Raw genomic sequence first — 24,243 nt, forward strand, 5'->3', positions numbered from 1 at the left:
TTTATATTTGAAATAAAATGTAGATGAATGAACGGGTCAAAAATGGAGAAAGTGCAAACACCAGGTTGAAGTTCATCCATGACGGTCATGACAGATCCAGACTGCACTAGCGATTTGTTTACATTCGACCTCATGGCTCATTTGCATAAGACGTTACCATATTGATTTTATCCCACTGTTGAGAGTTAGGGTTATGTTTTATATATTTTGTTTAAGACTTACAGTAGGCTGCCTTGCCTCACTGGAATACAGTGACTGATATGAATTAATAATATATTGGACCATACATAAAATTAAGAATACCTTGTGATGTCTGTGACATTTTATTACAAATGAAAATAAAAATAAGAAACAGTGCAGTAACAATACGTTTTCGGATAGCAGCAATTTTGCATGTACAATATAAATATTAATATATTGTCTGTCGGGCGGAAACCTCATTATGGCCAAAACTGTTACTTTTCAGCATAAACATTCTAAAATAGCAAAAACAGCAGATCGACAAAAGAAAACAAGACTCGCGCAACTTAATTTGGCAAGACATCTCCGGTTTACTACCCGTATCTGCATAGTCTCGCGTAGCTATCTGCGTGAAGTGGGCGGATGCCTTTTTAGGAGACCGGAAGCAGGTTGGCGTCCGCCCACTTCACGCAGATAGCTACGCGAGACGCGAGACTATGCAGATACGGGAAGTAAACCGGAGATGGTGTGTCTTGCCGATTTTTGTTGCGCGAGTCTTTTTTTTTTTTTCAGGACTTTGAAAAAGCGTTAAGCATTGGTTCTCAAAGTGGGGTCCAGGGACCCCAAGGGGTCCTTGGGGGGGTTCCAGGGGGTCCCCAGCAAAATGTTATTATTAAATATGTCTCTTTTATTGCTATTGCTTTTTTTATGGATCCTATGTAAGTAAAGCCTGATAAAAGTGTCAAACTCCCAAAATCCACCAGAATACTGGAAATTACATCTACTCTGTTAAAAAATTCCATGGATATGTCTTCTTTTATTTTCCTGGACCGAGTATTTTATAAAGGGCTCATTCATTCAGAAAAATTAATTATAAAAGTTAATTATAAGTTGGTCCACCTGGCCCTCATTGACTATGTATGTATTACCAATGTATTACATCGAAGTGATCGAACTCCCGGCTGCAGTTTGCCTGCCACCCAGTGAATCTGCCGGATGGAATTGCTGGATAGAGAAAATGACGTCGGTCCTTTCCTTAATTTACCTTCCTTGGAGAGGACTAGGAAGAGGGGGAAACCAAACCATAGGGGGAAACGGGTAGAGTGGGTGTATCAGTCGTGACAAAGGTGATTATGAAGTCTGTTTTCAAGACCCGTTTCAAGACCCGCTCTACTCTGCCTCTCATTTAGTTGAATGAGGGTGGATAAGCTTATCAGAGGCGGATTAGAAGTATCATCTCACATTGCGTTTTTTTTTCTTCTTTTTTTTCTCCACAGTATAAACCTTGGTAAATGTTTCAAATGTGTCAATTTGATAATAAAATGACATAACATCATATTTTATGTAGGCCTATTTAGAATACAGAAAATACAAGATCTGAAAGTATTTTGATACAAATTACATCTCATTTATTCCATCCCAGCCAAATACACATGACAAATCCAAATGAAATGCATGTTTCAAAAAGTATTTGAATTACATATTTCAAACGGCCTATTTAAAATAATTCCCATCTCTGACTGGTGATAAGTAAACCTGCTTGTTGTTACATTTACAGTTACACCACTCAGGTTTATAATATGATGTCAGTCAAAGCAAATTTTCATCTGTACTGAAACTGATTCATATGCAGCAAGAAAAATAACTGTGTACCTGCTGCTCCATAGTGCCTGCCTGGGTGCATTCTAACTTGCTGCTTCGCTGACCACCAGGAGAGGGCGCTATGGTACGTCTCTGTAACAGCAGGACCACTCGCCGGCAACAGTAGCCTATGTCAGTGGTTCTTCTCAGCCTTTTCAGGCCGTCATGACCCCCCCAAAATAATCATATTTAAACTGTGGACCGGACCCCCACCCTGATAAGCACTTGGAATGTAGGAGTTGAGGCATTCAATTTAGTTTGACTCGGTCTCGGTTCCATAGATAAATATTGTGAAAATGGCAGATCTACACCCTCACAATGCCTTGCCTCTCATGAGGCATTGTGAGCTTGGAGCTTGGAGATTGGCTAATTGGAGTCGAGATTGGCACAATTCTTGCCTCTATCTTATGTTTTTAACAATTTGGCCAATGTTTGACCAGTTTGTAGGCTATACTAGTATAGTTTGTTGATTTGATGCAGTAATGGTATTTTTCTTTTCTTTTTTGAGGTATTAAAAGGTCTTAAAAGTCCTTAAATTGTCACTTCACTGTCATCTGGGGACCCCCCCAAAAAAATCATGTAGGGATCCCCCTGGGGGGTCCCGACCCACAGGTTGAGAACCACTGGCCTATATTATATAACCTCAAGTTCGGCGGTTCTGGGCGGTCCCTGACTCGGGATCCCCCAGCCCAGCCCAGCCTTAGCAGCCTACACGGACTACGTCACATGTCCAGTGGGCTCTGACGGAATTCAGTGACAGTTTGCCACAAAATGTGCAAATCAATATGAATGTTCTACAAAGCAAGCAGCATAGAATGTAGTTCCAATAGTCATCGTGATTTGCAAAGTGCATGATTTGCCCTCATCTATTCCACTTTATGAGCTTTGTTCCTCTTCACCAAGTCTTCTTAATATCACGATCATTCAATATTAGCAAATCTACCTTTTGTGTGAGACCATGTTATTTGTGTTCTAGTTGTAGCCACACATGATCTAAATCAATTTGCAGCGCAAGCCACAACGTATATACGTTCTCTCACTCTGCAACACCTGGTGGATTGCCATGGCAACAGGTTGCCTATAGCGACGGAGATACCGCTACATCCATTTCTGTCGGTGGGAATGAGAGGAGCAACAAGAGGGGAAACCAGCAGAAAAAGGGTGAGCCCTGCCCAGGCAAAACAACCGCCTTTCTTTCGCCATGAAATGGACACAGGGTCATCTTATATGATACGTTTATTGATTTTCGTCAAATGTTCAAGGATGGAAGGCTGGCGCTGACGGAGATTCCCGCGCTCCCCTGATACAACAGGTTAGTGTTTATTATTGCTTAACTATTTGACCACTTCTGTTCTGTCTGTATAGCTTCACCAAAATCACACCAGGCATGTTTAGTTACTATAACCTATGCATACTAGGCTATTTCAATGTTTAAGTTGTTGGACCGAAAATGTCTGCACAATGATCTCAGTCAGAAGCTTATCTTAACCACTTAAACCCCATATGGGTAACCAGAGTCCCTCAGGGCTCAATACTGGTGTCTTTTCTGTTTTCTGTTGGGGAAAATATCAGATCGACAAGCTCACAATGCCATACGATGCTGCAGGGTTAAGTGGTTAAGGCACATGCACAGCAATCAAATAAGTGGAGGTGAAATCATCCTTATTATGTTGAAGGTATAAGGCCAATTTAAATTAAACAGTAACATTTTTGGAAGAGTTTTGACTATTTGGGATTTTATAATTGTGTGTCATATATATACCTATGGAGGCCCAGTATTTCACCATTTAAGATTAATAGGCCTATATTTACCATAAGCTAACTAAGGGTGTCTATATTTTGATAACACATTAATACATTACATTTGACATTCAACAAAGAAAGCATCATTCATCCAAACATCTAAAATATTTTGCTCTGTCTGTCTTTTTCTCTCTCTCACACACACACACACACACACACACACACACACACACACACACACACACACACACACACACACACACACACACACACACACACACACACACACACACACACACACACACACACACACACACACACACACACACACACACACACAGTAAATATTTTAGTACATGATGTACATTCATGTCAACTTAACATCCAGCTTTCCACTTATTGAGGCTATTTTTATCCATGCTTAATGTTGTTTTAGCAAAGCTGCGCTCAGTAAGGAAACCACCAGAGATAATGCAGAGACAGTCTAAAATACATCACTTAATGCTGGCTAATATCTAAATATGAATAGAATCTTCTTCGATCTTCATACCACAGTCTATTGCAGCATAGCTGTAGCTAATGCTTAGCTTATTCAGCCATACATAACAAAAATAACTGACGTCTGATTAAATCGAGGGTTTCACTCTAAACAATTATAAATCCATTTTTTTAAACATCATTTCATGTTAATTTATCTATATTTGTACAATTTCAGAAGACACCATTACATTCAGTAAAATTAATCTATTAATAACATCAATAATGTGTAATAGTGGATTTTACACCAGAGCTAATTTTACGAGAGGATGCCACACTTGTCATGTACTTACGGAATACATGGCAAAATAAGGGAGTCCACATGTTCAAACGTTTTAACGTATATTTATTTGCCTAAGATTAAAGAAATAATAAGCAATAAACAAAACAAACTGGAATGAGGTGTGGATAAGTCAGTAGTCAGTCATGTACAGTATGCAGTGTGTGGAATGTGCTGTGTGAGTGTTGTATAAAACAAAGGTGCAATGCAAAATAGACCAAAAAGGGTTAGGCTCCACTCAGGCCAGGTGGCAGCACAGACGGGACCTGCCTCCGGAGAGGAAATAAAGAGGATTAGAGGTTTCAATCAAGTCCTTATATACTCCCCCAAAGCATAAACTCGGCTGTACTCAGTTCATGTGACGGCCTGCTCCACTCTGGCAATCACCAAGGCTGCCAGCTAGCCAACAGTGAGGCAGAGAGGCAGGGTCACAAATTGTACCTATTTAAAAATGAAATTCATAATGTTTTCTACATGTATGGTTGAACATATGGTACAAAACTAAGACCGCTCAGAAATTACTATAACTCTGCTAAAGCTCGAATCAGTGACAGATCTATTGGAAGGATAAGTGTACAGTATGTAATACATTACATGTAATGTGCAAATAGATCATACAATTCATAAAACAAAAACAAATACATGTGCACTAAAGGTGATAAAAACACTATCTTATGTAAAAAGTTCCATAATATTGTATAAAGTCCAATAAATGTATGAATTCAATAATAGTCACGTCCCACCACAACACTATATATATATATATATATATATATATATATATATATATATATATATATATATATATATATACATATATACATACACACACACACACACACACACACACACACACACACACACACACACACACACACACACACACACACACACACACACACACACACACACAGCCATATTTTAGGAGAGTGTAGAGAGACAGATAGCTGAGGGTAGAAAGAGTGGGGAGCATTTGACCAGTACACTAACTGGCTGCACCACAAGGTACCCAAATGAAATATAATTTTTTAGCTTTAAGTGTGATGGATTACTAGCCGCTGTTCCGTCCTCTGCCTGTCACAGTGAGGCAGGGCTGAAAGCAGCTCTCCAGAGAATCAAGCAGAGATTTGTCGAGAAGAAAAAAGGTGGCGCACCCGTCTGTCTTGTCACCATGAGCGTCTTATAACACATCCACTGCTCTCCCCGGAGACATTGTCAATCTCCGACGGCGCTCCATGCTTAAGGAAGCATAACCGAAGAGAGCCAACCCTTCCATGCCCTCCACTCTCTCACGATGCCCCACAGAGCCTGGCATCAGGCCCATAAGTGTCTCAGGCCTCTTACAAGTGACAGCAGGGTTGTGGCTTGTGAGGAACCCAAACACAAATTCTCAGCAGTGGGGACCCACCTTGCTCTTTTCTCTTAAAAGCATGTTAGTTATGTGTATTGTCAACCTACAACATTTCAATCTTTGTCTGTACGATTGGTATGGCATAATCGCCCCACATTTCAAAATGGTCATTGGGTTTATAATGTAGGTAAAAGTAACCCATAAGGGTAAATTAGTTAAATGAACACTGAAGGTGTTACTGTCTATAGCAGTGTTTCTCAACCTTTTTTGGGCCAGTGCCCCTATCTTATATCAATATTAAAGTCCCTTACCGCCCCACACCCAATTAAAATGTAAGATTTTTTTTTATTGTGTATTGTGTTGCTTATATAATTTTGAGTTTAGTAGCTTTTTCAGACCTCCAACTGTCCAAACCCCATTCAACACTTACAAATCTAGCCAATCTTCCATCATCATCTCAATATAAAACGTGCAGCTTCACACAATTCAGAAACCCCCCAAGAGCCCCAGAATTTCTCTGTATGCCCCCCTGGGGGGCTATACCACCCCCGTTGAGAAACACTAGTCTATTGTAATAGTGGTTTATCAAGTATCAAATACATTAAGACTTTGATCTCAAATCCATGTGTTCTGATTGTTACACAGGTCTATCCAATATATTCACATTACATCACACCTTTGAAGCAACTGACAAAGACCTGGAGCCACGAAGATCCAACATGGATGTGCCCAGGATGGCCGAGGGCTTGTTCAGCAGCACACTGTCCTCCTCGGGCGGCGGCCATTATGTGCCATCCTACCTGACCCTGGAACAGAAGGCTGCCTTCGTCTTTGTGCTGCTTCTCTTCATCTTCCTGGCCCTCCTGATCGTGCGCTGCTTCCGCATCCTGCTGGACCCCTACCGCAGTATGCCCTCTTCCAATTGGACAGACCATACGGAGAAGGACACCTTCGACTACCGCATTGTCTGATGATGATGATGATGATGATGATGATGTGATCTTATGTTTCAAAATACCTTCTTCTAAGGAAGTTCACCATAGAGAACAAAATGACTGCCAAATCACCAGGCTCTTATTGGGCCGCCATGGATCATCATTGGTTATCGTGGCACCAAAATATTTAAAGCCTTTCCCTGCCAAAATCACTGCCAGATCATTGCATTCTCAACTAGAACGACAAATGGACCCACGCTGAGTGGATTATTATGTAGAAAACATGTGTAGGGCTGCAACTATCGATAATTTTCGTAGCGATTATTCTATCGATTCCTTTTTCAATTAATCGAATAATCGAGAAGCGTGTTTTTAATAAATTTTTTATGTTTTTACATATCAACATATCTACGCGAGAAAATTATAATGGACTTTTTATAATCGACTAAATCGATTAGTCTCATTAAGCACTTAAGCCCTATTTTATACTTTGTCGTACAACGGTGTAACGCACAAACAACGATCTACAAGTTCACAACGTGTCGCATCGAAACTCGCCGTGAGCTTGTAGATCTGCTATTTTTGCTATTTTTGGAAATGGATTATTTTTTATAATCTTATCTAGTATTACATAAATTAGTTCGATTAATTGGTGCACCCCTACACATGTGGTTCACCCTTGACTTAATCCCATCCATGACTTCATCTGACAGTGTATCTGTGGACTACCTCGTTTCCAACACCATCACGACGCCTGACATCTCATTCCCAAAGAATCTCAAATCTTTGACACCTACAGCATTTAGACAACAGTGTTTCTATCATCATCTTTATTGTTTACGTCTGCAAACTCCTTCGATTGTTTTTATTGACAACATAGACAATCAGTGTTAAAAACTATTTGTAGAGAAAACGGGAGAACCTAACATTAATGTCTTTGTCAGTGAATACTACGTTGTCTTTATTTGTGAGCAGGCACCAGGGTTTGACTGATGATACTGTGGGTTTATTGAGGTATGTGACTCAGATGATGCTAAGAGGAACTAAATGCCTTAAGCCTTAATAAAAAGTTATTTGAAACCCATTCAAATGTATAGCTACGAGAAAAGCCCTCCCTTTAAGTTTTGGAAAGTGTTTAGATGGACACATGCTTTTCATTGCCAGCAGTAAGTAAGCTAACTGTATCATGTCTACAATCAAAACTTTGTGGTCCTTTCAGTCATTCCTTATGGCTGTGGGCCTTTAGTCTCCACTCATAGATGTCAACAACCAAATGTTTACTGTGCTGTACCGTGTGCCTAATTATGAAAATCTAAATAGATGTTTTAACAAGAGAAAAGGGGTTCATATGTCTGTCTTAAGTGTTGTACTAGTGCCCATTTAAGATGATAAAACCTAACAGCGTATTACTGCCTGCAGATGGTATATTGGCAGTTGGTATGCCAGATCTGCACAAAATGATGATGGTGGTGATGATGAAGATAACGCATTTACACATATCCCTTTATGAACTAATGTTGTCGCTGTTTCTTTGGACGTTTCAACTGTGCGCCTTATTAGTGTAGATTGTTTACAGTATAGTTGGTAGCTGAGAGAGAAAAAATAGCCAATCACTGAACAGAAGGCATCTTTACACTTCATGGAGATGGCATACTGTACAACCTGTTTGATTATGATGTAAAACCCTGTCCGTTCCATTTGGGACCTGAAGTGAGCTTCAACACTTTGACATGTGATGTTCTTGTGATCTGCTGTGGCCTTTTTCCTACCTGTCGCAAATGTTGCGATGTTGTGCTAAAGGTGATGTGTTTTCGCATGTTCTTCTCGCAAGGTCCCTTCTACATGCATGATAGTGGTGGAGTGCTTTAATCATAATGTGTTAGCTCTTGGTCGTTTGCTTAAGCAGCTATTTCCTGTCTATATTTGAGCCTTTTATTGAATCTGTTTTGTTTGCCTGTAGTCACATTATTTTGTAATAAAAAAAGATCGAAGACCTTTGCCTTTTTGTCTTTTTGTTTGAATAGGCTGATAGAGCAACCTATAAAATGTGTAAATGATAATGATGATGATAATAATAATAATGTATGGGTAGAATTAGTTTTTCCATCAACCTTGCCATTTTCAAGCTAGTACTCTCTTTAAGGTTTTATCAGTGGCTACCAGCAGTGGCCATTGTGAACCCAGACACTGTCTAGCTCTACAGACACCTGCTTTTTACAGCTGCAGGCCCAGGCTGCTCTTTGAGCTGAGACGGATCCAGTATAGCATACAGAATATCAATCTACTCTCTATCACCAACAGCCAATTCACAGATATGCAATTATCTGCCACAGTAATAGAAACGGCATATCATTTTCCATATTCAAGCAGGGGAATGGACCCTATAATTTCTCTATTGTACTGTGCCAAATAAATGCTTCAGTTATTTAGTAATTATCTTGATATTTTACATCCACAGGTTAAAAATGTAAGCCAATCCTACAAAGGGAATGTGTGTATAGTCAACTCATTACCATTAATAATAACCAACCTATATTTGTACAAACGTCTAAAGCTACCATTGCCTAATTCAATACTCACCAGTGGGACAGCTCTGCAGACTGATGCAGCCTATGCTTAACCTCCTGAGACCGCAGAGCTTTTGTTTGGTGTGCATTTTTTATTTCTCCTAACTATTTGGGATTAGTAGGACTTAATTAGTATAATAACTAAACTTTGTCTTTGCACAGGATGCAAAAAAACGATGTCCTCATATGGGGACAGTCGGTCCATCATCTTTCTATTTAAAAATGCTCTTTGCTATTTGGGAACAGAATGTCCCAATTACTATAAAAACAAAATGTCAGCTTTTGAACTTGACATTGGTTCTATAACCAGGTGTTGTCTTGTTAGGCTGTATTGTACTTGGATCAGTCGGTTGACCTGGACATTGGTTCTATAACCAGGTGTCTTGTTAGGCTGTTCTAGGATCAGTGTGGTATTGGTTCTATACCAGGGAAATTCAATGTTTTTCAGGCCAAGGACCCCTTAGACGAGAGAGAGATGAAGCAGTGACCACCGCTACATGTTGTACAAAATTGTATTGCAGATCAAACCTTTTAATAGATTTAATAGATAGCTTCATAGACTTATTTGACAGCACTATCATCAGTGATGTGTAAATTCATGTTGTTTGTTTGTTTGTTTGTTTGTTTACACATAATTTTTTCTATTAATATGTTGATTTTCAGAAATGTACCACTTAAAGGTTTCATGACGTTCAGTTTTACCACACATTAAAAGTCTTTGTCATGGTCCTTCAAACGTGTATAGAAAGTTTTAACAAAAAAATCCACTCCATTGATCCATGGCAGGTGTTTTTCTCTCACATTTCTAAAGCCTTTTCAACTGCAATGAAAAAATAAATCTTTGCCTGCGGGTGTCGGGGTGTCGCTGGTGAGGGATTTTGCCTGTCAATCATCGCCTCTGCTCCCCCCCCCCCCCCCAAAGGAAAGGATAGGGGAGGGGAGGGGCGAGGAGGAGAGTGGGCGGGATTAATCGGCTGTGACCTCACTGCCGAAGGGCCAAGCTCAGATTACTTTTCAGCCTAATTATTCAGAAAACCCCAGACCACAGAAAATCCACTGAATGTTCAAAGTTCAGATTTTTTGGGTGTAATTGAGGTCATAAAACCCCCAAAAAAACACAAAAAATAAAAAAAAGTGAAAATGAATGTCATAGAACCTTTAAACCCTCAATACTTAGTAAACTTGACATTTGGCTCTATACTTGGTTCACTCTCTTTTCCCTGTACACCAAATCTCTTTGCCAAAAATAGGGAGCTTGTAGATCTGCTATTTTCGGCAAATGTTCCCCTCAGAATAGGGATGCTAGGGTTCAATTAGGCTAGGATTCAATTGGTTAATGAAAAAGAAAAAGAATCCTATCACACAAACATTTGGTGGCCCTCTATTTTAAATCTAAGGACCACCTAGGGGTCCCCGACCCCCTGTGTTGTCAGGCTGTACTGGGATCAGTTGGTAGAACTGGACGTTGGTTCTATAACCAGGTGTTTAGTGTTGGGTTGTACTGGGATCAGTGTGGTAAAATCAAAAGTTTTCATGGAATAAAAGTAGACTAAAAGAGTTATAAATTGACTAAAACTAGACTAAAATGTAAACTGTTTTTGTTGACTAAAATTAAACTAAATACTTAATGTTTTGTTGGACTAAGATACAGTAAAGACTAAAATGCTCGACTTTTAGTCGACTAAAACTTGACTAAACAAAAACAGGATGAGGTTGACTAAATATTATAAAAACTACCAAGGGCGATTGAAACTGGACTAAAACAAAATTTTAAAATGATAACATCTACACTGCTCTATAGCCAAGTACTATAGTCATCTCTACAGTCATCTCTATAGTCATGTACGTCATATCTATAGTCATCTCTATAGTACTCAAGTACCATAGTCAGCACATAGTCATTAACCATAGTCAGCACCATAGTCATTAACCATAGTCAGCACCAATGTCAGCACCATAGTCAGTACCGTAGTTATTAAACATAGTCAGCAGCACCATATCGTGGTCAGTATCCTGTCAGTATCATGGTTAGTATCGTGGTCAGTATCATGGTCAGAATCATGGTCAGTATCATGTCAATATCATGGTCATTATCATGTCAGTATAATGGTTAGCATCATGTCAGTATTATGGTCAGAATCATGGTCAGTATCATGTCAGTATAATGGTTAGCATCATGTCAGTATTATGGTCAGAATCATGGTCAGTATCATGGTCAGAATCATGGTCAGTATCATGGTCAGAATCATGGTCAGTATCATGGTCAGAATCATGGTTAGTATCATGTCAGTATTATGGTCAGTATCATGGTCAGTATAATGGTCTGAAACATGGTCAGTATTATGGTCAGTATCATGTCAGTATCATGTCAGGATTATGGTCAGTATCATGCCAGAGTCATGATCAGAATCATGTCAGTATAATGGTCAGTATCATGGTCGGAATCATGGTGAGTACCATGTCAGAATCATGGTTAGTATCATGTCAGTCTTATGGTCAGAATCATGATCAGAATCATGTCAGTATAATGATCAGTATCATGGTCGGAATCATGTCAGTATCATGGTCAGTATTATGGTCAGAATCATGGTTAGTATCATGTCAGTCTTATGGTCAGTATCAAGTCACATGATAATGTTGCAAAATGAATGTGAAAAGCATGCCCAGAATAATAATGAGCATATTTATTTATTCTAAAAATAGTTTACAAAATGTGTATTCCAAATACAAAATTATGTAACAGTTTTTTTTTTACTTTAATTTCCCAAATGTGTTTCTTTCCCACACCACAAAAAAATAAGTCATAATCATAATGGTCATAAATCAGATAACTGAGTTGACAAAATAACATAAAAGTGTAGTGCTACAATCTACCCCAACTAGTTTGAGAGACTTGAGAGCCCCTGGTGACAGGACATGTCATAATGGAAATGTGATATTCATCTCTTTATGGTACAGTTCTGAACATCTTATGATTGTTGTCTCAACCAGTGGTTCTCAAAGTGGGGTCCGGTGACCCCTAGGGGTCTTTGAGGGGGTTCCCCAGCAAAATGAAGAACAGTTTAACCATTTAAATACTATACTGTATTTCAAAAATATCTTGTAATGTATTTTTGCATTTTTTTTAAGGTTTCTGCCTATGACATGCACAATGTTGGGATGGCAGGTTTTAAGTGGGTAATTTCAATATAATTTCACCAGCTAGAAGGTAATCCAATGAGAGAATGACAATTTAGACCTTAGGTTTCTCCACCTTCAGTATAGTTGCAGAATTCTGTACTTAATCTAGTCTAACAACTAAGACCTTCTCTTGTGGAGGTTTCTGACACCAAACCTTTTCAAATGGGTGGAGGGGGGGGGGGGGTGTTATGTGGCCTAATATGTGTAAGGCCAAAGATGTTTGACAACCACTGGTCTAAACAGAGACAAACAGTGCAGAATCTTTTTTCCCCTGTTTAGACGGCTGTGTGAAGTTAAAATCTGTCTAGCTATGAGTTGAATCATTGTCAAAGTCAAACATTACTGACTGACGACTCAATACAGGTTTTTCTGGTTCTGTTCAGTTTCTGGCCTACAAATGAAGTTGCACTGCATTGGAAAAGTAATCTATAAATTACTCAAACTGTAAGCATTATTTCTTTTATGAAGTGTTGGAAACTAAATTGTTCAAGATAATAAAAAAAAATGCTATCACACATTATTTTGCCCAGCCCAAGAGAAGCATTCGCTGTAAGACTACAGCTTGACAATACAAACACAAACCATCAATGACAGATTCAAATTAACAGCTCCCATCAGACAAAGGGAAAAAGAAAACACAGAACTGTATAATAACTTATAAATGTACATTAATTCAATTTTGACAACAATAGTGAGAAATAGGGTTGTGAACAAATATATGGGAAAACTATACAACCTCTGTCTTAGTGTGACTCCACACCACAAAACAAAACGCCACGGGATTATACAAATGCATCGTGGCTATATCAGTCATACTGATCATCAGCTTAATCGCACCAATTTCAATAACTTGAATTCCAATTACCATATCCGGTGTCATTATATATGCGTAACATGCGTTCATTATAATGCCCGATGCAGAATGTAACTCTCCCTCTTCCTGTATGCATTTATTGTCTATGTATTCTTACTGTAGGTTAGTCTGTTCGTGTAGTTTGCTACCTTGCCCACACCATATCTATGTATCTCTGAATCACAGACCACTGCTGCCACCTCTCACACCTATGTAATAAAACATTGATACAGTCATCAATGTCAAGGACATGTCAAAATATCAGGGAGGCTAAAATGCTATTAATAATACATTGACTAATGTTAAGACAGACAATAAGATGATAACATTCTTTTTTTTCTTTTTTACAATTACATGACATGGAAGATAGAGGACACAGCCTATAAAACGTGGTCATATTCAATCCCACATTAAAACAAGAATATAAATGAGAGGAAGAGAATCAGGGCTCATTTAAATTGAACTCACTTCAGTCCTTACAGGTTTTTTTTAGCAGCCACTCAAAAGCAATGAAACGTTTAATCGTCTAAAAGTTTAAGGCTACATTTGTGTTCAAAGTACCTGCTACAGTCTGCTGGTTTGAGTTGAGTGCCACCTGTAGTGCTACCAGGAGGTTCACAACTTCTGAGGCCATTTCTTTACTCCCTCCAGTTGGTAGCACCATAGCATGCTGAAAGTATAAGGGAACCAAGAGGTAAGAAGAACCTAAAAATGATAGTCGTGAACAACTGAGAACTGAGTGTCAACAAAGTCTATGGGTGTGACTGCTTCCTCTCTCTAATGAGGCTCAACATGAGCTTGTAAAACACTAACCAATGGCTTCATCACTGGCATATTGGGAAAGCATGTACTTCCTATGTAAAAACTACTATAGAGCTTAAAATGATAATGACAGGAACAATAAAAAAAAGAACATGCCACTAGCGTCTGCGTCTCCCTCTGCCTCTGCCCCTCCCCCGGCCACGCTTGGGGGTGGAAGCCTTGCTCGGGGACGCCTCCCCTTCGTCAGCGTCCTCCACCACCAGCTGGTCGCCCTCCCCAGGGTCCAAGTCACCCTCGTTGACCAGGATTGCATCCTCTGGAATGTTCGCTCCTCCTGCATCCTCCTCAATTTCTTTCTTCTCTGTTGCATCTGACGCGTCCTCCTCTCCTTCCACCCTCTCCTCGTCCACCGTCTTCTTCTCCATGACGACTACCTCTGTGATCTCCTGCTGCTCCTCAACCACCTCCTGCACGCTCTCCTCCATCGCCACAGCGCTGCTGGTCGCCGTTGTATCCGCGTCGGTAGCGGTAGTAGTGGAGATGGAGATGGTGGTGGTGGTGTTGTTGCTGTTGCTGTTGGCTATGGCCTCCTCCAGTCTCACACGATACTGCTCTGCCTCCTGCTCCTTCTGGAGGAGTTGCTGCCGGTACTCCTGGGCCTTCCTGTTGGCCTCATGTAGCTGCCGTTCCAGCTGCTCACGGCTGTCCTTGACCTTCTGCGGGGAGAGCGCAGGCAAATGGAGGTGAGTATCAATTAGCTGAACAGATTAACCCCTTAAATCTTCTATAAAAAGCTTGCAACGCTTTGCATCGTGATGCCATATGAGCTTGTACATCTGCTGTTTTCTTAAATAAAGTGGAAACTTTCGCCAGAGTTCAAGTGGTTAAGGGGTGAGGGGTAAATTAAATAGTTCTCATATCTGCAGAGTCAGTCCCCATCTTCCACCACATTCTGAAAACTCACCTCTTCACACTTCACCTCATCCACTCAGCACTCCTTATATCTTTGCATCTAAACTTGTATTATACTGCAACTTCTCACTATGAGCACACAAGCCAGCACACAAGATCTCCTTTATTTTTCTCACAACAACGGCCTAGAGGCGCAGCAATATGACATCACCCCAGCTACCCAGAAACCCTCCCTGAAAGGGACAATGTCTGTCCTGCTCCAGAAATGGTGAATTATGTCCCCATACAGTCACTACACTATTGAGTGTGATTGAGTTTTAAGTATGTTACTTAAGACAGATCATGTATACATGCTCACAGATGTTAAGAATATTATTTAGACAGATGCTAGGTTTAATATCTACCGGCAAAATCCTCGTTACTTTGTAGCACATACTTTCCTTAGCACTCTAATTACTCTAGCACTTACCCTGATGTTGGCTGACCAGAGTTCATGGTGCTTACGCTGATCTCTCACTTTGTAAGAGCGACTGCTAAATGCCTCATTTGTAAACTGTACATCCATAGTAAGGGTGCTGTGGCTTTGGACCTTACACTATTCTCTATTGTTTTAATTCTGCAATGGTCACGATTCTTTATCATTTATCATTCTCAACTGCCTCATTACATCGCTCTGGATGACAGCACCAGCTAAATGCTAATAAAACACGCAATGTTATTTAATGGTTGACTTCTATTGCTACCATTGAGCTGTCATAATGTTTCTACACTACAACTACATTAAATAAAAGATATAAGCAATATATTATTTGCTAATATATTACTAAATTATTTTGAGAATAGCCGATCTACAAGCTTGCAACGCATTGTGAGCTTGTAGATCTGCTATTGTAGAAAACTTTTAAGCCTAGAATGACAAAATAAGGACATCAGGGCCAATTTAATATATGGAGAATGAAGGAATATGTCAAATAAACATGTCCACATGATCACATTTACAGAGAGTGACAGACAGCAGTGTTTTCGGTGGTCAAGTAGTGGCGTAAATGGCTGCTATTAGCTCACCTTGTCTTTAGGGCTGGTATGATTAGCTGTATTTTCAACCTTCCTCTTGCGTACGGGCACAGTCTGCTGAGGTTCGTCCTCGACCACCTCCTCTGTGATGGCACTGGCTGGCACCGCCACCACTGGAGACACAAGAGTCTTAGAGCAACACAACTTCAAAATAGTTAAGCCTGATTTATACTTAGTTGTGCATGGGTATCGTGTACCAAAAATAGTCTATCTACAAGCTGCTCACAATGTGTTGTGCTGTAGATTTGCTATTTTCGATACCCGTCGTCCTACGTGCAACTAAATATAACTCTCAGGCTTTACAGTCAGTTGACTCACTATGTGAGTGCGTCTGTTGTCAATCTATCCATACATTATATCCTGAAATGGGTTTCAGAGGATTAACATCCATTATAAAAAGTCGATACAGAACTGAAGAATTGTGGATATTTTACCTCATGGTGACACAAATTAAGTAAGCCTGAACTTCCTATGATATATGAAGTTATATATCATAACTTATATCATATATATCTTGATATGTTCTTAAATCAAGCAATTAAAAAAAGACACACAAAAAAAGAAAAAAGGAGTTTCCTACTCACTTTGCGTTCCCTGCATGGTGACGAAAAACTGCTGCCCGAGGCCAGCTGGCTGCAGGTTGCCATGTTGATCTGTCACTATGGTGATGACCCTCTGACCTCCTTCGCTCACTGCATGCTGAATGGCTGAGTCTACTGATTCGGCAGCAATTGTATCTTCTGTTTTGACTGAGGGAGAGAACAGATTGCTGTGTGGGTAGGGAACAACCAAGCACTACTCTTTCACACGTAAATGATCATGTACACCTCATATTAAATATTGGAGCAGGAAAGAGTATGTCGATTTAAAGCTATGCTAATAATAACGTTATGTTTTGAATTGCTGTTGTATATTTATCGTCATACAGTACCAGTATTCAACCACACCTAACAAATAAAACTGTTTTCTGGAAATTATTTAAGCCTGGATTCCTAAATGATTTAGACAGCTTCTCCACAACATGCTTGTAACCAACAAACGTGCATGAGAGATGTTGATTAGACTGATTTCATCTAGATGGGTGGTGATGTAAATTCCTTCTATTCAGAATAGTAGAATTTTGAGAACGGTGGAGGGATAAAACAGGGCTCCAGACAATTGTTTTCAGCTAGTAACACAAGCATTTTGCATTCATTTTTATAGTACTACAAATACTCATTAAATACTCTACATTTGTAGTTAACCCATTTAGACTGGGAACCCCTATACGTTCTATGGACGTATGTACAGTATGATATTTGCAAATCATCCATAAATGGATGTCATCATGATCTGTGGACATATGAATGCTATTTGTATATCATCCATAAATGAATATCATCATGATATGTGGACATACTGTATGAATGCTATTTGTATACAATACAATACATCATTGATCTATCTGGCTGAGTGGACCTCTGTGTCAGGGTCCTTACTTGTGGTGGTCCTAGTGGTGCTGGTGGTAACGAGGTCCGCGAGGTTCACCATCCCCCCTGTAGGGATTATGTATTGGGGCTCTGGGTTCATGTTCACTTGGTTCTGCATTACGTCCTATCGACAAAACACACATACACAGAGTGAGATGTTATCCAACTGTAACACAGAATGTCCTGCATGCTAACCAAAGCCTAAACACCTCCATTACATAAAGCCGTAGTGGGAGAATGCAGAGGTTATGTAAATTTCCATGTCACGTTTAGGAATATTCTGTTCCTACCCAGCCACCATTACAGCTTAGTCGATTTCACAGAGTGGATTAATCCTCCAAAACTATCTCTTTTAGTTAAAGTAATAATCTATTTATATCATAAGGCCTAAGCCATTCCTCTGTGAAACGGTCTGTGAATGTGGGTATTGTGGTGGAAAATTAGTGGACTATCTGTAACATGGCTGCTTCTGAGCCACGGAGAGGTTCTATTGAAACCATGGCAACACTGCTGGGAGAGGCAGCGTCCAACGGGAGGCTTTCTTGTTTCACACTTAGGAATTTCAAGCACATTTGAAATGATACAAACCACGCTTGCGCATACACCACACACATGTACATGGAAGCAATATCACACATGCACGCACGTGCGCAAACACACACTCACACACACACTGTCTATCTCATTTTGTCATTTTCTCCTTCGCTTTACCTCTCTTCCCCATCTCTCTGTCTCTCTACCCATCTCTGTCTCACTGCCTCTCTATTGCTTCCTCTGTCCATCTCCCTCTCTCCCCCCACTATCGCTCTCTGTATGACCTCATCACTCTCACTCTCTCTCCCAGTGTCATCCTCCCTGCTTTCACCTGCAGGAGTATCATCAGCTCAGTGTTGCTGGTGTCCATGGCGATGTCGAAGGGTGTTTTGTCAAACTTGCTGAGGGTGTGAACATCGGCTCCATATTTGAGCAGCAGCTCAGCCACCTCTCTGTGGCCATGCTGGGCTGCCCAGTGGAGAGCAGTCATCTTCAGCATATCCTTAGCATTGATGTCTGCACCACTCTACATGGCCATATGGCACCCCCAGGTGGTGGGAAAAAAGACAATTATACCATATTATATTACAAAGGATAAAACAACAATAAATATTCATTAGATATCAATTAAAACAGGTATAAAAAAGGAGTAACACAAGTAATAATTTAAGAATACAAAAGGCAAATTTAACTGCATGAGAGCCTGTCTACAGCGCCACTACCAAAAACAATCCAATTTACTTTAACTGAATAAACCTACAGTAACATAAATAATTTATAATGAATCAAGCCAGCAGTCTAGCACACTGGGTGTTGCTGGTGCGTATTATTGAACCATGTGACTGAATCTTAATGTGTGGGATTATAAAACAAAAAAGTCTGATTCGTTGAAGAAAAAAAAGAAGAAAACACTGACTCGGTATTGATTCTTGTCTCAGTTTAAGCAGAATGAGAACCAGCAACAAAAACAGGTGCCAGCTTGGAGTTTCAGAATACATTATATATTCATGTAAAAGCGGGCATAAAAACTTTCACAATGATGTATTATTAATGAATGCTTCATTGGGTAAAAGCCATATGTGTGTATTTTTCAACAGAGAAAAGAAAAACCAACAGAGAAAAGAAAAACCAAAACATTATCAACACACTAAAAGTAATATATGGATCAGTGGCGGAACAACTCAAAGCCGGGCCGGGAGGCACAGCACAGTGATCAGGCCCCCCTTGCGCATGCACGCAGCACGGGACGTGGGTTTTGGGCGGATTCGGTCACTTTTTGGGGGGCTTTTGGGCTTTTGGGCGGATTCGGTCACTTTTTGGGGGGCTTTTTGTCACTTTATTTCGGTTTTAGGGTAGGGTTATGTTAGGGTTATGTTGTTTAATTAAAATGTTTGCCTGATTTTACCGATTTATTATCTGACGGCCCGGGCCCTCCAGGCCCTCCGCGGGCCCGGAGGCGGACGCCTCCCTGGCCTCCCCGGACGCTCCGCCACTGATATGGATGCAGTCCATTATTAGCTCACAGTTATGAATCTCTGACAGATGTTTCAAAGCACTTCATTTGTTGATGTTCAGACAAGTTTCCACATGATGAACAATGTGACACGTCTATAAGGAAAGTAAGAGGATTCACTACACCCACTGTTTCTCACACACACACACACACACACACACACACACACACACACACACACACACACACACACACACACACACACACACACACACACACACACACACACACACACACACACACACACACTTCACTTCACTTACCCTAACAAGCAGCTCCACTATACTAGAGTGGCCCTCTGTTGCTGCCATATGGAGTGGGGTCCTGTCCACCTTGGTGCGTGCGTCCCTGCTGACGCCTGCACGGAGCAGCACCTCGGCTGTGGAGTGGTGACCATACTGAGCCGCTAGATGTAAGGGGGATGTGCCCAGCTATAGCATAAGGAAGACATTTTGAAAAGTCACATTACATTTATGTTTACATTTAAGACATCTGGCTGATGCTCTGATCCAGACAGAGCAAATCACAATGACTGAATAAGTTCCTACACACACTAATAATAATAGTGCAACGGTTAGAGAAACGTGTCCTGATCACAGATAAAATAAAGTAACCCCTGTGATACTAAAATAACCCTAGAAAAAATTACAGCTGGTGAAAGAAAAAGAATATCAGAGGGGAGCATGTGATTAGGAATGGAGAGGGACATGAAGTAACTGTTGCATAAGAGTGACACTAGTGGTAATGAATGGTGAATAAGAGTGACACTAGTGGTGATGAATGAATGGTTAATAAGAGTGACACTAGTAGTAATGAATGGTGAGTAATAGTGACACTAGTAGTAAATCGCAATTGTACTGTAGAATATCAAACTAACTGAATTGTTTAACCAATACACATAATACAACCAGATGCAATAGATAGACTAGTTTCATTTAATCTATGTAACATAGAAAATGACCTTGGATGAAAGAGGAAAGGGAGGTGGGTGATATCAGGTTCACAGTAAAATCCTCAGTGTTATACTAACACAGAGAGAGTCAGAATCGACACAGATATGGGGGTAGTTTCTTCACTTTCAGAGTTAAATTAACATTGATGATTTTTCCAGTGCATGCTATTGGGGTTATATAAAAATGATACTTAGGAATATGAAAGTGAACAGTATAGAGAGCAGATTTCCATTAGTAGAGGATGTTGGAGTGCACTAAATTATACATGCAGTGTCATAATATAACTTAGAAGATATAAAATGTAAATGAGGGGAAATGTGGTTTGGTGATGTAGCCCCGAATCAAAGGGTTGCTGCTTGCGAGTAAAACATTATACCTTTCTGTCCCCAAAAGGAAAATGTGTTTCAAAGGTAGGGATAACATAGCCTGGTAAACCCTCCCTCCGGAAATCTCATTTGTCATTTATTTCTCAAATGGAAATGAGATTTTCCGGAGGGAGGGGCTTTACCAGGCTAGGGATAACACAGAAACATGGATTACATTAAATGTAACATTTAAACAATCAATGAAAATTAAATAACAAATAAACATGTTTCCTGGGATATAATATGTCTCACATATCAATGCAAACAGAGCAGTTTGTTTCATGTACAAAATATACCAGATTTGTTTCACATGTGCAGATTTGGGCAATGTATAAGTTTGATATTCTACTCGTATTGTATAGTGTTTAACTTTGATATTCTGTATCTACATGAAGAAGCTACAGTTTTAAATTCTGCTTGGCGTGGGTGTGTTATACACTTAAGGACTTCTGGCTTGAAATGGCTTCAACTACTGATGCTATATGGATGACATGAGAGATTAATTATATCGTTATTAAAAATGCATAACACACTCACCCAGTCTGTGGTGAAAGGAGCCCCATTGGCCATCAGGGTTCTGACATCATCGTCTTGCCCAGACCGCGCAGCCTCCAACAACCGCTTCCCGAGGTAAACAAGCGACATCTACTGGACAGAATGAGAAAGGCTTGCATGGTGATTTCAAAGACACAGATATATTGTTTACCATCCAGGATTAGTCTAACGTTCCTCCTTAGTTCCCTTATGTTTGTGCTAATTGAAATGGCAAAGAAGCATATTTGATATTTATCACAATGATCTCTTCCTTTAAATTGTACTGCTTTTTTCAATTATCTTGATTCAATGTTCATGTTCCCTTGAATGTAATTGTGGGATGCACATACAGTGATTAATCACTATGCAAAGGATGCTAACCAACTGGAACAAATGTGTTTGGTAGTGGGTATAATACAAATATTACTACTGTCCCAAATTAGTTGGCCTAGTACACAATAATCGTTTCACATGCAATTAAAATAAGTATGTGAAGGGAAATATCACTATAGGTTTATTATAGCCACCCAAGCTATTTAAACTGACTTGGACACACTTCAAGTTATTCGGGAAGATTCGCCAAGATTCAGAGATGCTGGCGCAGTACTGATGTCTGTAACGGTGTAATGCTAATATACACAATAATAGCGCGACTATACTTAAAATATTTGATAGGATGCTTCGGCCAGAGATAATAAAAAGTGTATGCTTTTCCCCCTTTGTTTTTCAGGATTTTTGAACGATATGTCCTTTAAGGCCTATAGCGTTGACTCGTTCACATACCTACTAGATTCTAGAAATCACTTTTTACACGGCACAATACTAAAGCGCGGCAGACATAATCGTGTAAAAAAATATTAAATGAGGTACGTTAGACGGTTTGACATGTTATTTGGCTTTGTTCCGGTGGAAGTTGCGGATACTAAAACACGGTGGCACATCAGCTATATTATGCTACTTCCACATCCGCTAGTGTGTTGTGTTGTGTTGGCTGCTGACGATCAGCTGAACAACACCACTGTTGTTCAGCTTCACTACGATGATCCGTTTATCTGCTTGTTGTTACTGCGATGCGTTTGAGATCATATATTATTACGTTTGCGTCTTATAATGCGCGGATAGATTGCAAATATAGCGTTGTTAAATAGCACGCTTGTCCTGTGCTTTGAGTTCACGGAGCTAACGTTGGGGTCCCTTTCTGATGTCGAGGAAAAGCTGTGAAAGAAAGGATTAAAATGAATTAAATAAGTAATAATCGTTGTTTACTTGCCTTAAAAAGAAGATGTCCAAAAGGGCTACTAGTGTCGGATTAAGCTGGTGGAAATGCGTTTTTCGTTTTTGATTGGTGCACTTTGCGAAACTTCCTCGCTAAGCAAAGATATCATTTGTTTTTATTATTTGTGGGTCAAATATGGCGGCTGCACTTCGAAGTGAAAAAGGAAGTGCTTGTGCGCAGTCTCACATGGCGCACAAATTCAAATGTTTGGGCCATAGGGGTTTTGACAGATGAGACAGTGAGTGTCAGTGCATATAATAATGCCAGTGATCATTAATACATGAACACTTTTTTTTGTCTAAGGTCTATAAAGTCAGATGGGTAGCTGCCCTTAATTAAATACAAATATATAAATAAATACATGTAACCAGTGGTGGAAAGTACATATACTAAGTACTGTACTTAAAGTAATACTAGGTAACGTTTTCAACAAAACTAAAGTTAAATTGTATATCTTTTGCGAGTGGCAAAAGTTTCACAACACCCACTCCGTGAATTTCACCCCCGGAAGCCTTTTATTTATATATTTTCTATTGAACGTGTACGGGGGGGACTTTCCCGGGAAAATGACGTTCCTGGCCAACGTCATGACGTCGTGGCCGACGTCCTCAGGAACTACCGCAACGGTTTCCTGTTTGGCCAGGAACTACTGCGCTATTAACAAAAAGGAACCTCACGCTGATTTTAAAGTAATACTAGGTAACGTTTTCAACAAAACTAAAGTTAAATTGTATATCTTTTGCGAGTGGCAAAAGTTTCACAACACCCACTCCGTGAATTTCACCCCCGGAAGCCTTTTATTTATATATTTTCTATTGAACGTGTACGGGGGGGACTTTCCCGGGAAAATGACGTTCCTGGCCAACGTCATGACGTCGTGGCCGACGTCCTCAGGAACTACCGCAACGGTTTCCTGTTTGGCCAGGAACTACCGCGCTATTAACAAAAAGGAACCTCACGCTGATTTTAAGATAATGTAGGATTGGAAGATCGAAAAAGAACAGAAAAAGAAAGCACAGCTCATGGTAACTAATGCTCCACTGGCTAAGAGAAACGATCCGTAGATAGTATAAAACAATTAAAAGATCGCTTTTTGAAACGCTTCCGGCTTCCGGTGAAAACGAATGGAATTCTGGGTAATCGAGGACTAGGGAAATTGTATGCAGTGACGGTAGTGACCAGCAGAGGTTGCTAAAAATCGTTATTTGTGATTCTGCATTGTACAACTTTAAGTACCAATTTGAGGTATTTTCAATACTTGTCTTTCACTTCTACTCCACTACATCTCAGAGGAAAATATGGTACTTTTACTCCACTACAATTTGAAAACTTAAGTTAATAGTTGCTTCCTAGATTTTGATTAATATTACAAATTATACAGTACATGAATCACTCAGCCCTATATATAATATATATACTCCGGCTATTTGAAAATAGCAGATCTGTTATTTTCAAAGCACTTTTATACATTTGAAAACTTGTGAAATGGGACATTCCGTGTAATGAATGAGTACTTTTACTTTTGGTATTGTAAGTATATTTTGATGCCAATACTTTTGTACTTTAAAAAAAATATGTTTTCTT

The 24,243-nt window shown here is 39.8% G+C and overlaps 2 protein-coding genes across 2 annotated transcripts; one reads left to right on the forward strand and one right to left on the reverse strand.

Moving 5' to 3' along the window:
- Window positions 1–6,451: 6,451 nt before the first annotated feature.
- On the forward strand, window positions 6,452–6,703 carry LOC308084256 (cortexin-3; the record flags this gene model as incomplete). The annotated part of the gene is made up of 1 exon (XM_080426813.1): window positions 6,452–6,703. One exon carries the CDS (start codon window positions 6,452–6,454, stop codon window positions 6,701–6,703), a length of 252 nt encoding a protein of 83 aa, XP_080282939.1.
- Window positions 6,704–11,879: 5,176 nt separating this feature from the next.
- On the reverse strand, window positions 11,880–22,799 carry LOC308083974 (GA-binding protein subunit beta-1-like). The gene is made up of 8 exons (XM_080426423.1): window positions 22,654–22,799; window positions 21,387–21,494; window positions 19,795–19,962; window positions 18,350–18,544; window positions 17,494–17,608; window positions 16,600–16,764; window positions 16,007–16,128; window positions 11,880–14,745 (listed from the first exon to the last, which is right to left on the reverse strand). Exons 2-8 carry the CDS (start codon window positions 21,492–21,494, stop codon window positions 14,188–14,190), a joined length of 1,431 nt encoding a protein of 476 aa, XP_080282549.1. The 5' UTR covers window positions 22,654–22,799; the 3' UTR covers window positions 11,880–14,187.
- Window positions 22,800–24,243: the final 1,444 nt, after the last annotated feature.

This window comes from Gymnoscopelus braueri, assembly GCF_963280865.1.
Source record: "Gymnoscopelus braueri genome assembly, chromosome: 4".
Classification (NCBI taxonomy): Eukaryota; Metazoa; Chordata; class Actinopteri; order Myctophiformes; family Myctophidae; genus Gymnoscopelus; species Gymnoscopelus braueri.